General features: G+C 48.6%; 2 protein-coding genes across 2 annotated transcripts in view; one reads left to right on the top strand and one right to left on the bottom strand.

Moving 5' to 3' along the window:
* The window catches only part of Ubxn4 (UBX domain protein 4), a 32,504-nt gene extending 29,604 nt beyond the window's left edge, over window positions 1-2,900 (top strand). The window contains exon 12 of the mRNA XM_037211047.1: window positions 635-2,900. Within this exon, the coding sequence (XP_037066942.1) occupies window positions 635-773 (139 nt within the window). The 3' untranslated portion in view covers window positions 774-2,900. The remainder of the gene's footprint in view (window positions 1-634) is intronic.
* A 3,047-nt stretch (window positions 2,901-5,947) lies between these two features.
* The window catches only part of Lct (lactase), a 42,672-nt gene continuing 35,817 nt past the window's right edge, over window positions 5,948-12,802 (bottom strand). The window contains 4 exon segments of the mRNA XM_028874955.2: window positions 5,948-6,713; window positions 8,054-8,287; window positions 9,273-9,496; window positions 10,658-10,792. Of these exon segments, the coding sequence (XP_028730788.1) occupies window positions 6,496-6,713; window positions 8,054-8,287; window positions 9,273-9,496; window positions 10,658-10,792 (811 nt within the window). The 3' untranslated portion in view covers window positions 5,948-6,495.

Raw genomic sequence — 12,802 nt, 5'->3', positions numbered from 1 at the left:
TGGTAGTGGCAGCATTGCACGCCTTTAATCCCAGCACTTGGGAGGAAGAGGCAGTCAGATCTCTGTGAGTTCAAGTCCACCCTGGTCTACAGAGAGAATTCCAGGACAGCTGAGGCTACAGAGAGACCCTGTCTACAAAAACAAACAAATAATTGTTTAAATTTAGACTCTTTCCTTCCTGTTTTCAGATAGGAAGTCTTATTTCTTCTTGGTTGTAAGTCACTGTAAAGGTTTTGAAAGGATTGCAAATGACTGGCCATTTCTAGCAGTTAAATACAGCTGGAGCTTTGTATAGCCTCTAGGGTGGTCTGTAAGTTATATCTTAGTATGTGTGTCCGCTTGTATGAGGTTTTGAAATCTAGCTAGCAAATGATCATGTTCTGAGGTTTAGTAAGTCATCAGGAAAATGGACATGATTTGACTGGTTGACTTACAGAACTGAGGAGATTAAATTAGTAAAGGCTAATAAAATCAATTATTGCAGGAAGAGATACAAATATTGCCCATAGAATTCATTGTTGAGCTAAAAACAAAATATGGTTGCCGGTCCCGGTCCTCTATCAGCAGAAGTGTGAAGAAAAAGCTTTGTGTTGTCTGGTTGTGTCACCTCCCCTTTCCTCCTCTGCCATACCAGGGAACCAGTCCGAAAAAGAGTGCTGGAGAAGCGTGGGGAGGACTTTAAAAAGGAAGGGAAGATATACAGACTGAGGACTCCAGACGATGGCGAAGATGAGAATAACACTTGGAACGGGAACTCCACGCAGCAGATGTAGATCGCGCTCAGTGGGACAGTCTTCACTGCTTCCCCAGGAGGCCACTCCAGCGTCTGCTGGACAAGTGGGGCTGCTTATGTTTTCAGACCATGGGTACACTCTTTATTTCTGCTTAGAGGTTATGAGTTCAAGTTGTTTAACCTGAAAAAGTCAAAATAGGAACTAGCTGGATGCTAGGTCCTTGTATAGGGTAACCAGCTGCTGCTCACCCAGCCACCTACCAGTTCCTGCTCAAACTTTCCAGCCCGGTGTTTCATTTAGAATACTTTTTGCTGCAAGACTTTTAAGCCACACAAAGTAATTGGTATGTCACTGGGTATCTGACCCTAGAGCTCTTCCACTAGCTATCAGGTGATAATGATGGTTAGCATTTCTCTTTGCACTCATCAGCTGCAAACAAAATCTTGTAGTTTTGATCTTACTTAAACCTTGAATAAAAATTTTTTCCAAAAATGAGAATAATTTTATTTTTGCTGTAAGCATCTTTCTGTTGTCCAGGGCTGTATCAAGGTCACTTTTGTCTGACTTTTTCTCTCCCAGCGCTGCCCTGAAGATGTCAGCAAAAAACTGGCTATGTTTCCTTTAAAATAGAGAGTTCAGGGATTCTGGATCTTCCGGACACCAGGTCCCACGTGTCCTAGGTCACTGAGGCATTTGTTGTTTTATGATCTGTTCTCATCGATGCCAAACAGATGAGGATGGATAGTCTGCAGCCTCGTGTGCACACTCACGTTTGTGCTGAAGTTTCCCATTCAGCAATCACACTTCAGGACCAAAGGGTAGGACTAGGGAAGAGCAGACACACCTTCCTTCACTGCGGTTCTGCCTGAGTTCGGAAGACATTCTCTAACTTACTGCTTCTTCCTCTAAAAGTCGTGATGTGTGAGACCTGACGACCGCATGTCAGAGAAGACAGCCGCATCTGTGAGAGGAGGAGGGACTTTGTCCAACCCTGTGGGGTAGGAGGCTTGTGGGACGGTGTGCTGGCCGGAAGGAAGCAGGAGCTGCTGAGCTGCTGGGGACAACAGAACCCTTCTGAAAACATGCCCAGAAACTTCAAATGTCTCATGCTTTGACACAGTAACTTTTTCTAAGTAGTGATCATCATTGCAAAAGTTTAGCTATGTATAGACCTAATTACTAGTTTAACTTAAAAACTGGAAACAACTAAATGCTCTCTGTGGACGTAATTTCTGTTGAGAAACGGTACATACTAATCCAGCACTTGCCATATTACTGAATGCCTGCTGTGTGTTAGTGAAAAAAAAAAGGTAGGAGACCTAGGCATAGGATGAGTCCCGCTTTGTGAGTAAGTTTTGTGTGAGTTAACGAGTAGGTAAAGAAAGAAGAAAACATTGTTAATGGATGGCCGTATGTCTTAGTTCTTTGTACTCTTGAATTTTCCCAGTCTTCTGCATTGATCATAGTTACATTATTTAAAGAGAGTTTTGCTCACACTTAAAATCCCAGCACTTAGTGCTCAGAGGCAGTCTGAGTTTAAGGGCCAGCCTGGTCTACATAGCAAGTTCAGGCCAGCCAAGGCTACAAGATAAAAGCCTTGTCTCAAAAACAACAAAAATGTGAGTTTTCAAAAATTTCTAGTAACTGACTCATTTAAAATCCAGTCTTCTAAAATGCAGCCAGCTGGGGTGGTGTCTCATGCTGTAGTCCGAGCACTTGGGAGGAGGAGGAGGCAGGAGTACCAAGTTTATCCTCAGGTACAGGTTCAAGTCCAACCTAGGCTGAATAAGATCCTGTCTCCACAATAGCGAGGCAATATATGATTTTTTTAAAAAATACTTGTCAAGTGGGTATGAATCCTGGAAAAACATTAAGTACCTCAAGTCAGCTTGTCTTGAAGAAGATGAAATACAAATCTTAAAATGTACATAATTCATGTTTTGGTAGAGAGTTCCTCTTTAGCTTTATCTCTTTAAAAAGTCCACATGGTTCAAAAGCTCCAAAATAGAGAAAATGGTGTCTCTCTCCTGGCATTGGACCCCACTACCATTCCCCAGAAGTAACCTCTATTAATAATTTCTAATGTAATTTTCAGAAAAATTTTATGCATATAAGCAAATATGTAATCTTTATTTTTAAATAAATGGGATCATATTGTATGTACTACCCTGAATCTCTCTCCTTCCTTACAGTTTCGAAGATCTTGACCTGTCCACACACAGCTGGCTGCCTCAGTCTTACTTCTGTCTGGACCAGTTTGCTGAATGCAAGGACCCAACTGATTACCATTGGTTGTATTCCATGGTTATTAAAAATTACTTGGTTTGAGGCAGACAGTGATGGCACATGTTTTTAATCCCAGCACTTGGGAGGCAGGGGCAGGCAGATCTCTGAGTTCCAGGACAGCCAGGGCTACACAGTGTAACCCTGTCTCCAAAAATGGAAGGGAAAAAAAGTTTCTTGGTTAGGCCAGATGTGATAACACAAGATTTTGATCCCAGCCTGGAGGCAAAAACAAGAGGATCTCTGTTTGAAGCCAGCCTGTTCTACACAGTGGGTTCCAGGCTGACTTAGGTTACACAGTGAGACGCTATCTCTAAAACAAAACAAAAATTGCCTGTTTGGTTTTTCTGTACAAACACCCTAAGGGGAGCTGTATTCTGACTGAGGAAGTGGACCCATGGGACATGGTTTGTTACCTTAAATGATATTTGCGGTTTAGATTATGAAGGATGCCAGATGCTCTCTGAGGCTGTAGGAACTGATGTACTCTCCCATCAGTGTGAGACTGGACCCCCCTCGCCATCTGTGCATCCCTCATCCTTGTCAACACCGTAGATGGAGGTAATGTTGAATTTATGTGTACTGTTCAGCTTGAACGAACGTGGACTTTGGGAGGGGGCGTTGAGACAGGTCTCAGCGCAGACTCACTAGACCGGGCTGGCTTTGGATCACAGCGATCTGTCTTCTCTGCCCCCGAGGGCTGGGGTTGAAGGTCGCAGCATGACTAGTGAGGTGGTCTTTCCGTGCTCCTGGCCGTGCTGACCTGTTTTGAAACTGTCCTCCAGTTTTACTTCTGTATTTTTCCTACTGATTTGTAAAAACTCTGTGCACGTAAGAAAACCCTTTACCAGCATATGCTGTGAATATTTTGTCCTTTAATCTTTTTTATTCTTCAAGATTTATTTTTTTATGTACATATGGGTATGTGCACACCAGAGCCAGAAGAGTCTGAGAACCCATGGACCTGAGGTTACAAGCTAGGAACTGAACAAAACTCAGATCCTCTGCAAGAGCAACAAGCACTCTTAAGTATTAAGCAGTCTTCCAGCCTCCTTAAAACCGTTTTTTGTTACAGTTAGGGCAGGAAGGAAGGGAAGGAAGGGGGTCAGAGATAATATGTGGGAATCAGTTCTTCCCCGAACGCGTCCTGGGAACAAGCTCAGGTCGTAAGACTTGAGACTGCTTTATTTTTTGTACACGGTCAGATAGTGTGTTTCTTTCTTTTTTTTTTTAATTTATTTTTATTTTATGTGCATTGGTGTTTTGCCTGCATGTCTGTCTGTCTGAGGGTCCCCTGGAACTGGAGTTACAGACAGTTGTGAGCTGCCATGTGGGTGCTGGGAATTGAACCCAGTTCCTCTGGAAGAGCAGTCAGTGCTCTTAACCGCTGAGCCATCTCTCCAGCCCCGACAGTGTGTTTCTTTTTATCCTCTAGGTCTTCCGTCTCACAGACATCTTTCCGTTTCAAAACCTAAGTCTAAGTTTCATATTCTAATATTCTTTGCATGGGGTGGGGGTGTGAAACAGGATTTTTCTGTATAGCCCCAGCTGTCCTGGAACTCTAGACCAGGCTGGCTTCAAACTCAAAGATCTGGCAGCCTCTGCCTCCCAAGTACTGGGATTAAAGGCGTGCGCCACCACCCCCTGGCTATCCTAATATTCTTAGTGTTTATGTTTTAAAAAAGACTTTTTACTTCATGTGTATGAATGTTTTGCTTAAATGTATATAAACATACTACTTGCTGCCTGGTGCTTGCAGAAGCCAGAGGATGGTGTCATATCCCCTGGAACTGAAGTTAGGGATAATTGTAGGCCATCATGGGTCCTCAGAACTGAACTCAGAACCTCTGCAAGAGCAGCAAGCGCTCTTAACTGCTGAGCCATCCCTCTAGTTCCAGCTGCTAACATTTGATCATGAATCTTTCTGTCCAAGAAATGCCCAGTACCCAGTTTTGTGGTTTTTCATGACAGGGTTTCTCTGTGTAGCTTTGCACCTTTCCTGGAACTCACTTTGTAGACCAGGCTGGCCTCGAACTCACAGAGATCCGCCTGCCTCTGCCTCCCAAGTGCTGAGATTAAAGGCGTGCGCCACCAATGCCCGGCTCAGTACCCAGTTTTGGAAGCACCCACATTTAGGGTATTGTAGTGCATGTCTGTAATCCCTGTATTCTCAAACACTGGCCTAATTAAGAGCTAACCCAAAATTCAAGGCTAGCTTTTTCTTCATAGAGTTCCAAGGCAGCCAAGGGCAGCCAAGTGATGCCTCTTTCAAAAGACACAAAACCAGACAAACCCCTTTGACAGCTTTTCCTATCAACGGAAAAAGGATGTGCGCTCACCAAAAGTTCCTGACTGCCAAGCTAGTCCTAGAACCTTTGGATAGGGTTGTTTTTTTTTTTTTTTAAGACAATCTGTATGGATGGGTGTTTTGCCTACATGTTTGTGTACCACATGAATACAGTGCCCACAGAAGCCAGAAGGGAGCACTGGATCCCTAGAACTCGAGTTACAGACAGTTGTTAGCTGCGGTATGGCTGCTGAGACTGAAACCCTCTGGAAGAGCAGTCAGAGCTCTTAACTGCTGAGCCACGTCTCCAGTTCCTGGGTAGGAAGTTTCTATGGAAATACTGCAGGTTCGGATGCCTGTAAGAAGCAGAACTGCAGACATAGCCACTCTTACTTATTTTTAGGTTTTATTGTTGTGTGTGTGGGTATTTTGCCAGCACGTGTGTCTGTGCATCACGTATGCCTGGTTTCTAGGGAGGCCAGAAGAGGGCGTTGGATCCTCTGGCTGGAGTTACCAACAGTTGCCACCTGCCATGTGGGCACTGGGAATCAAACTCAGGTCGTCCTCTGGAAGAGCGGGGTGTGTGTGTGTGTGTGTGTGTGTGTGTGTGTGTGTGTGTGTGTGTGTGTGCTCTTAATTGCTGAACCATCTCTCTAACCACATAATAATCTTTTTAAATTAGCCAAAAACTGGGGGTGAGGGGCTAGGAATTGAACCTTTGAATCTGATAGGCAAGTGTTTTGCCACCATGCTATGTCCCTGACCTCTGTTGCCCCCATCCCCTGCTCCCTCTCGTGGTTGGGGCTGGCCTCAAACTGGAGTGCCTCCTGAGTGTAGGATTATAGGCAGACATGGGCTATCATGGCTAGACCTGCGCTTTATGTTTACTTATTTAGTTAATTAGGAGTCTGCCATCACACCTTGAAATGAACGCAGAGAACCACTAGACAGTTTGGTCTCTGCATTTCCACAGGGGTACTTTGCAGGTCTCAGAGTCCACAGGAGAATTCCCAGTGCTGAAGATGCTTTCATTTCAAGTGAGAACGTGAAAAGCTTCAAGATGGAAATCGTCTCCCACAGTGCAGGAAGCCTTGACGAGGAGGTCCACTGTGGGCAGGAGTCGTCTGTGCCCACAGGCTACCTGTCCAAAGAAACCGGGCATCTCTGCACAAGTGAGGAGGTGGAGACTGGTCAGAAGGAGGAAACTGGACTCAGATTGAGTTGGCTTGGCTGTGTTTCCCGTTGCTTGGAGCGCTTGCAGTATTTGTATAACAGAAAGGCCAAGCTACAGACCCCAAGTAGCAGAAGGGCGAAGAGTACGTACAACGCTGTCTGTGCTTCTGTGATGCCCAGCATCAGCCCCAGGAAGGGCACTTCCGTCTTCACAGGGCTGGCAGTCGGTCCAGCATCTAGGAGAGGACAATGGGGGGCTCAGGCTCTGGCACTGTTAGCTACCACTCTGGAAGGGTCTCACTGATCCCTGCAGTCCAGAGGCTGCATAGTACCCCCCACCCCCTACTCCACCCCCGAAACACACACAGCAAAAGCAAGCTCACTCAACACTGTGTGTCATCATGGGTCTCCCTCGCTGTTGTGTTTTTTTTTTTTTTTTAAGATTTTTATTATGTGTACAGAAGAGGGCACCAGATCTCGTTACAGATGGTTGTGAGCCACCATGTGGGTGCTGGGAATTGAACTCAGGACCTCTGGAAGAGCAGTCGGTGCTCTTAACCTCTGAGCCATCTCTCCAGCCCCATGTTGTGTTTTTTTAATGAATTTGTTTATTCTTATTTTCTGTTCCCTGTTTTACCTGCATGGATGTCTGTGTGAGGGTGTCAGAAACCCTGGAACTGGAGTTACAGACAGACAGCTGTGAACTGCCTTCTGGGTGCTGGGAGCTGAACCGGGTCCTCTGAAGAGCGGTGCTCTCAACCGCTGAGCTGTCTCTCAGCCCGTTGTGCTGTGTTTTTGTTTTACGATTGTGTGCGTGTGCATACCATGATGCTCATGGAGAGGCAGAGGACAACTTCAGGAGTTCTCTGTTCCCCTTCCCGTTCCTAGTATTGTACTCAGCCATAGCGTTCGACCGACTGAGCCACAGCCATCTCACTGTGCCCCACCCCCACCCCACACACCCTTTTTCCCTGAGACTGGTCTCACGTAGCCCAGACAGGCCTCAAGCTAGCTAAGTAGCCATGGATGACCTTGAACTTCAAATTCTGCCTCCTCCACCTCCTAGGTGCTCAGCTTATAGGGCTATGCTAGCTACTGTACCCTGTTGGTATGGTGCTGGGTGTTGAGCCCTATCACCTTGGGCATGCTAGGTGAGCTCTCTACCAACTGAGGCGCATCCTTAGCCCCGTTTCAAGCATCACTCGGGGCAACTAAACTGCAGCCTGAATTGGCTAACGGTCTTTTATTGTCATGGCCATTTATAGTTTATAGTCACCCAGTAAGTAACAGCCCCAGTGTTTAGACAATCTTTTAACTTGACCTAGTAACTGCTTGGCAGCCTCTGCCCTTTTCAAGGAAGGGCCACAGTGCCTTAGAGGTAGGACTGGAGGAATCTAGATCTCCTTCCCACAGTAGGGCCCAGTCTCGGGGGAAGACAGGCTCTGGGGAGTCTCTGTAGGCTCCTGGAGCTCGTGCTAATGAGTGAAGGGGATAGAAAGGCAGGAGAAGGCGGTGGAAAGGTCAGCTCCCCCTCCCCCTTGCCCTTCAGTGTTGGTCCCTCCCAGAGCCACCTCACCCTCTGGTTGGTGGAGACAAGGATGAGGTCCTTGTGCAGGGTCAGGAAAGCCATTGCAGCGGACAACAGAGGCGTAGAACTTGGCCGATGCCTTGGGGATCCTTGGCAGAGACGGGTCAGAGCGGTTCACATAGTGCACCCCGAACCTCTCTGCGAAGCCTGTAGCCCATTCGAAGTTGTCCATCACGCTCCACACCGTGTATCCCCGGAGGTCCACCTTATCCTGCACAGTGGCTGAAACACAGGCCTGGTATGAACACGTCACATCAAGACACCTGTGTGCCAGGCTTCCGGAAGCCGGGCTCGTAGTTGCCCCCACTGTCCTGCTCTGCAGAGAGTTCCAACTCTGAGGCCCCTGCCTGAGTGCCAGCAGGTCCTCTCTAGTGGACACGCAGGGCCGTCGTCGGTATCTCTAAAAAGGCTCGGTTCTGAATGGAACTTGGAAAGCCTGAGCTGATCTCCCAGCTTCTGTAGCTCAGAGGACTGGTCTGAGTCAGGACTTTGAAATACTCCTACCCATGGAGAGGCAGGGGTGTGCAGAACTAAAGATCTGAGCTGTGATAGGACCTCCGGTCCATTTCCTAGGCTGTTGTGGGGCCGGGGTTTACATATATCACACACACACAGTTTGTAGCTATGTGTTCACGTGAGGGCTATGTGTGGGTGCATGTAGAGGCCAGATGTGAGCCTCAGCTGCTGTCCACCTTGTTCTTTGAGACAAGTAGGCCAGGCTGGGCAACCAGAGCCCCAAGGATCCTCCATTCTCTAGCACCCACCACCATGCCTAGCTTTGCACATGGTGGCTGGGATTGAACTCGGCTCTCAGGGTTGTACACCGAGCACTTCACCAACTGCTACTTTCCCAGTCCTTTTGCCTTGGAAACAAAAGGCCCTGGAGGCGGCCACCAGACAACCCTTGGCTGTGCAGAGGAAAGTAATGTGCAGAGAGGCCCAAGAGCAAGAAAGACCACAGGCTGCAGAGGACTCAGGTCGGAGCTAAGGTCAGCCAGCTCAGGCAGTGGCTTCTATCTGCTGGGGGTAGCTAAGTCTAGGAAGGAAAAACCTCAGGTTCTAGCCTCCAACAAATGCTCCAGCTCCTTCGAGCAAAGGGCCTTCTCATGACTGTCCTGAGGGTGCCAGACTGCCCTCCTACAGACGCGGGTGCTCCAGCAGGGAAGGGCGCTCCTGGGCCCGGCAGGGTGGAGGCGGGCGCTCTCACCTTTGAGGGCTTCGTTGATGTAGCTGCGGAGGTAATAGACCCTGTCCGTGTCATTGAGTTCTGGGTCCCCCCGTCTGGAGACTCCATTCTCTGTGACATAAATTGGAGGGTTGTTGTATTCCTCCTTCAGCCAGTTCAAGATCCTCCGGAAGCCAAAAGGGGTCACCTTCAGCCAGAAGGAGCCGGACTCTGGCCAAGAGCTGTCTGCAATGGAGGCGACTCCCCTGCAAGTTCACAAAGTGAAGATGAGGTCTTGCTTACGAGCCCCAGGGGGTGGTCTCCACTGTGGCACCTAACCTTCCGGGGTCCTGTTCACAGGGCACCTCACAGCCGTGTCCTGTGTCCTGCTGAAATGTCAGTGCTACCTTCAGAGAATGGTCCCCAAGTCCTACGTCCAGTTAATGACCCCCATTCTAGAGGTCCTCATCTGTGTAGTGACGGGGCATCAGATGATGGCCACCCCAAATGTCCACATCCCTGGCCCTTCTGGAATGATGGAAGAGAAAGGGGGAACAGTTCATGGTGTGGAATGCCGGCTGGGGGAAGACGCAAAGCTCAAGTATCTGACGAGCCCTGTATTTCCGTAGACAAAGACTTTTCCATCCCCAGATTCTTCGCGGTTCTGGATTCCACTTAGCTGAACTGACTGTCGCGTCTCATAGGCTCTGGTGAAGGTTTCTGGGGAAACAGTCTCAGAACTGCAGGGCTCTAACGGAGCAAGCAGAGGGTCTGACTCTCTGGTTCCAAGTAGGGGTGGCCGACACAAGGCGTGTTTATGAAGAAAGAACCAGAAAGATGCTTGGTGTGGAAAGATTCAAAAGAAGGGCTGGAGAGGTATCTCCGTAAAGTGCCTGCCTTATAAGCACGAGTCCATGTTTTTAAAAAGAGGGGGAGGCTGGGCATGGCAGTTCCTGCCTGTAACCCCAGTGCTGGGAAGGTGGAGACAGGAGGATTACTCCGCACACACCAACATGCACATACCCAAAAGGTACATAAAGATTATGTGTATACATACAACCCTTGCTGTTTAAATACATAAATTCCAACTAAGAAAATAACAATGACAAATAATAATAAAAACCATAGATGGTGTCCTCTAGATCACTTCTGAAGTCATCCGTGCAGGAATGTCTTACTGTCGTTCCCAGTGTTTCCGCCCTGAGCATGCACTATTTACGTAGCGCACGTATAGCAGAGTGGCCTGTTATCGACACAGACACCAAGGACGTGTGGGGAGCAGACGGCAGTTCAGTGTGGGATGGCTGTCACTTGCCGTAGCCATCAAGCAAACCCCGGGGTCCATACATACCGTCAGGTACGTTCTGAGGCCAAGCTGGGCAAAGGGCACTCACTCTCTGCCTCAGGTGCCCCGCTGGTCACCTTACCTGTCGGCATCGAAGGAAGAGATGGCCGCAGGGTAGTTGAGGTTGTAGGCCAGCACGGTGGTGTAGTGGTTGAACCCGAAAAAGTCAAAGGTGCCATTGATCCTCTTCTTCTCAGCCTCGGTAAATTCCGGGAGCCTGGGGGGAGGGAGCCATTAGGGGAAGAAAGCGTCAGGAAGAATCGCACTTTGCAGAGAGACTGTCCGGACAGGGCGGGGAGCACTCGGGGGAGCACTCGGAACTCCGGGCACTCGGCTGGGACTAGAACAGCTCCCTGGAAAGGGAGGCCCTTCAGGAGGTGCTCCTGCCTGCTGCTGCCACATCCCTTCTCCACAGAGCCACTCGGCCGCTGGCCTCACTGCCCTGTGTAAGCCTCCCGCAGGCTGTCCCCACCCCGCCCCATTTTCTTCAGACATTCTGACTTCTGCCATGTATGACAGACTTGAAAACCAAGAGCGTGTCTGAGGTAACTGCCTTTGAACTCTGTTTCTATGCTCGTGAACTCAGTCTTCGTCACCTGTCTCCCCCCGGCTCGCCCTCTGACCCTGTGCTTTCCCGGGCTGGCCTTACTCAGGTGCCCTCCATGTCTGTCCTCACTAATGGGAGTTTGCAGAACTGAATGTTGGATATGAGGACTTTTCCACTCTGGCTGTTTCGCTGGACTGGTGTTCTCAACCCTTCTGTGTCTGGAGAGAGCTGTATCAGCTCCTCAGCTGGTGGCCTCAAGGCCAAGGCCCCATCTGGCTTCCATGTGGCCCAGGCTCTCCTGCAGCAGGTTCCTCTCGACTCTGCTGCATACAATCTGCTCATTCTTACTCTGTCTGTACCCGTAACCCGAGACACAGCGGCTCCTGCTCCCCCACATTCTTGTTCTGAAGGCCTAGCTCCACCAGTGCCCTGCCTCAGCTGTGAAATCCCCAGGCCTACCAGCCTCCCAGGTCTCTTTGGAGTTTCCTTCTCCTGAAGAAACTGAGAAATAGAATCCCATGCTGCCTCTCTTCCCTGCTGGCCTGTCACAGCTGGAGGAGCCCGACTCGCCTATGGCCCCTACCCACTTAGTTCTGACCCAAGTGTACAGCGGCTGCTCAGCAAAGCTGTGTGCAGGGACCAGAACGCACACTTGCACACATTGGCATAGCCTGGCCCAGCAGGACCTTGCCCGGCAGGCCGGGTGTGTGCTACAAGGCATAAACCAGAATTTCTATTACCCCAAGAAGGGAGGAGAGACGGCAGATTTGGGAGGCAAGACTCAAGGGCTATTAGGAGTGTACATCTGCTGGATTCCTTCATCCTCCACAGGTCACATGAGCTAGTGTAGAGTTTGTGAGTCTGTCCCCAGAGAGCCAGGGACTATCTTTTTGTGCCTTTCCACATGCCACACCTCCAGTGCCAACTGATTTTGGAGGCAGGTAGCTGTTGTAGAATATTATTTTAACTAGGCAAAGAAGTGTTACATGTGTTCATGCTGCATTTGTTTAACAATGTAAGGATGTGTGTTTAATGACGTAAAGAAGTGTTACATGTGTTTATGATGCATTTGTTTGATTACGCAAAGCTATGTTACTTTGTCTGCTTAAAGCACTGATTGGTCTAATAAAAAGCTGAGCAGCCAATAGCTGGGCAGAGAAAGGAGAGATGGGGCTGCCAGGCAGAGAGAATAAATAGGAGGAAGGCCGGGCGGTGGTGGCGCACACCTTTAATCCTCGGAGGCAGAGGCAGACGGATCTTTGTGAGTTCGAGGCCAGCCTGGTCTACAGAGCAAGATCCAGGAAAGGCGCAAAGCTACACAGAGAAACCCTGTCTCGAAAAACCAAAATAAATAAATTAAATAAATAAATAAATAAATAAATAAATAAATAAATAAATAGAAGGAATCTAGGCTCAAAGAGAAGGAGAGGGAATGAGAGAAGGAGAAGAAGGAGGGAGACACCCAGGGCAAGCCAGGAAGACGCCAGCCAGACACAGAAAAGCCGTGAAAGTAAGATAGATAGACAGAAGGAAGAAAGGCAGTAAGCCCGAGGCAAAGGGCAGAGAAACAGAGTGATTTAAGTTAAAAGAGCTAGCCAGAGATGTGCCTAAGCTGGGCTGAGCATTCAAAACTAAAAAGTCTGTATGTCGGGATTTGGGAGCTGGTTGGTGGCCCAAAAG

Source organism: Peromyscus leucopus, chromosome 15 (genome assembly GCF_004664715.2).
Source record: "Peromyscus leucopus breed LL Stock chromosome 15, UCI_PerLeu_2.1, whole genome shotgun sequence".
NCBI classification, from domain to species: Eukaryota; Metazoa; Chordata; class Mammalia; order Rodentia; family Cricetidae; genus Peromyscus; species Peromyscus leucopus.
The sequence above is the reverse complement of the archived record's forward strand: the minus strand, read 5'-3'. Positions and strand labels throughout refer to the sequence as shown.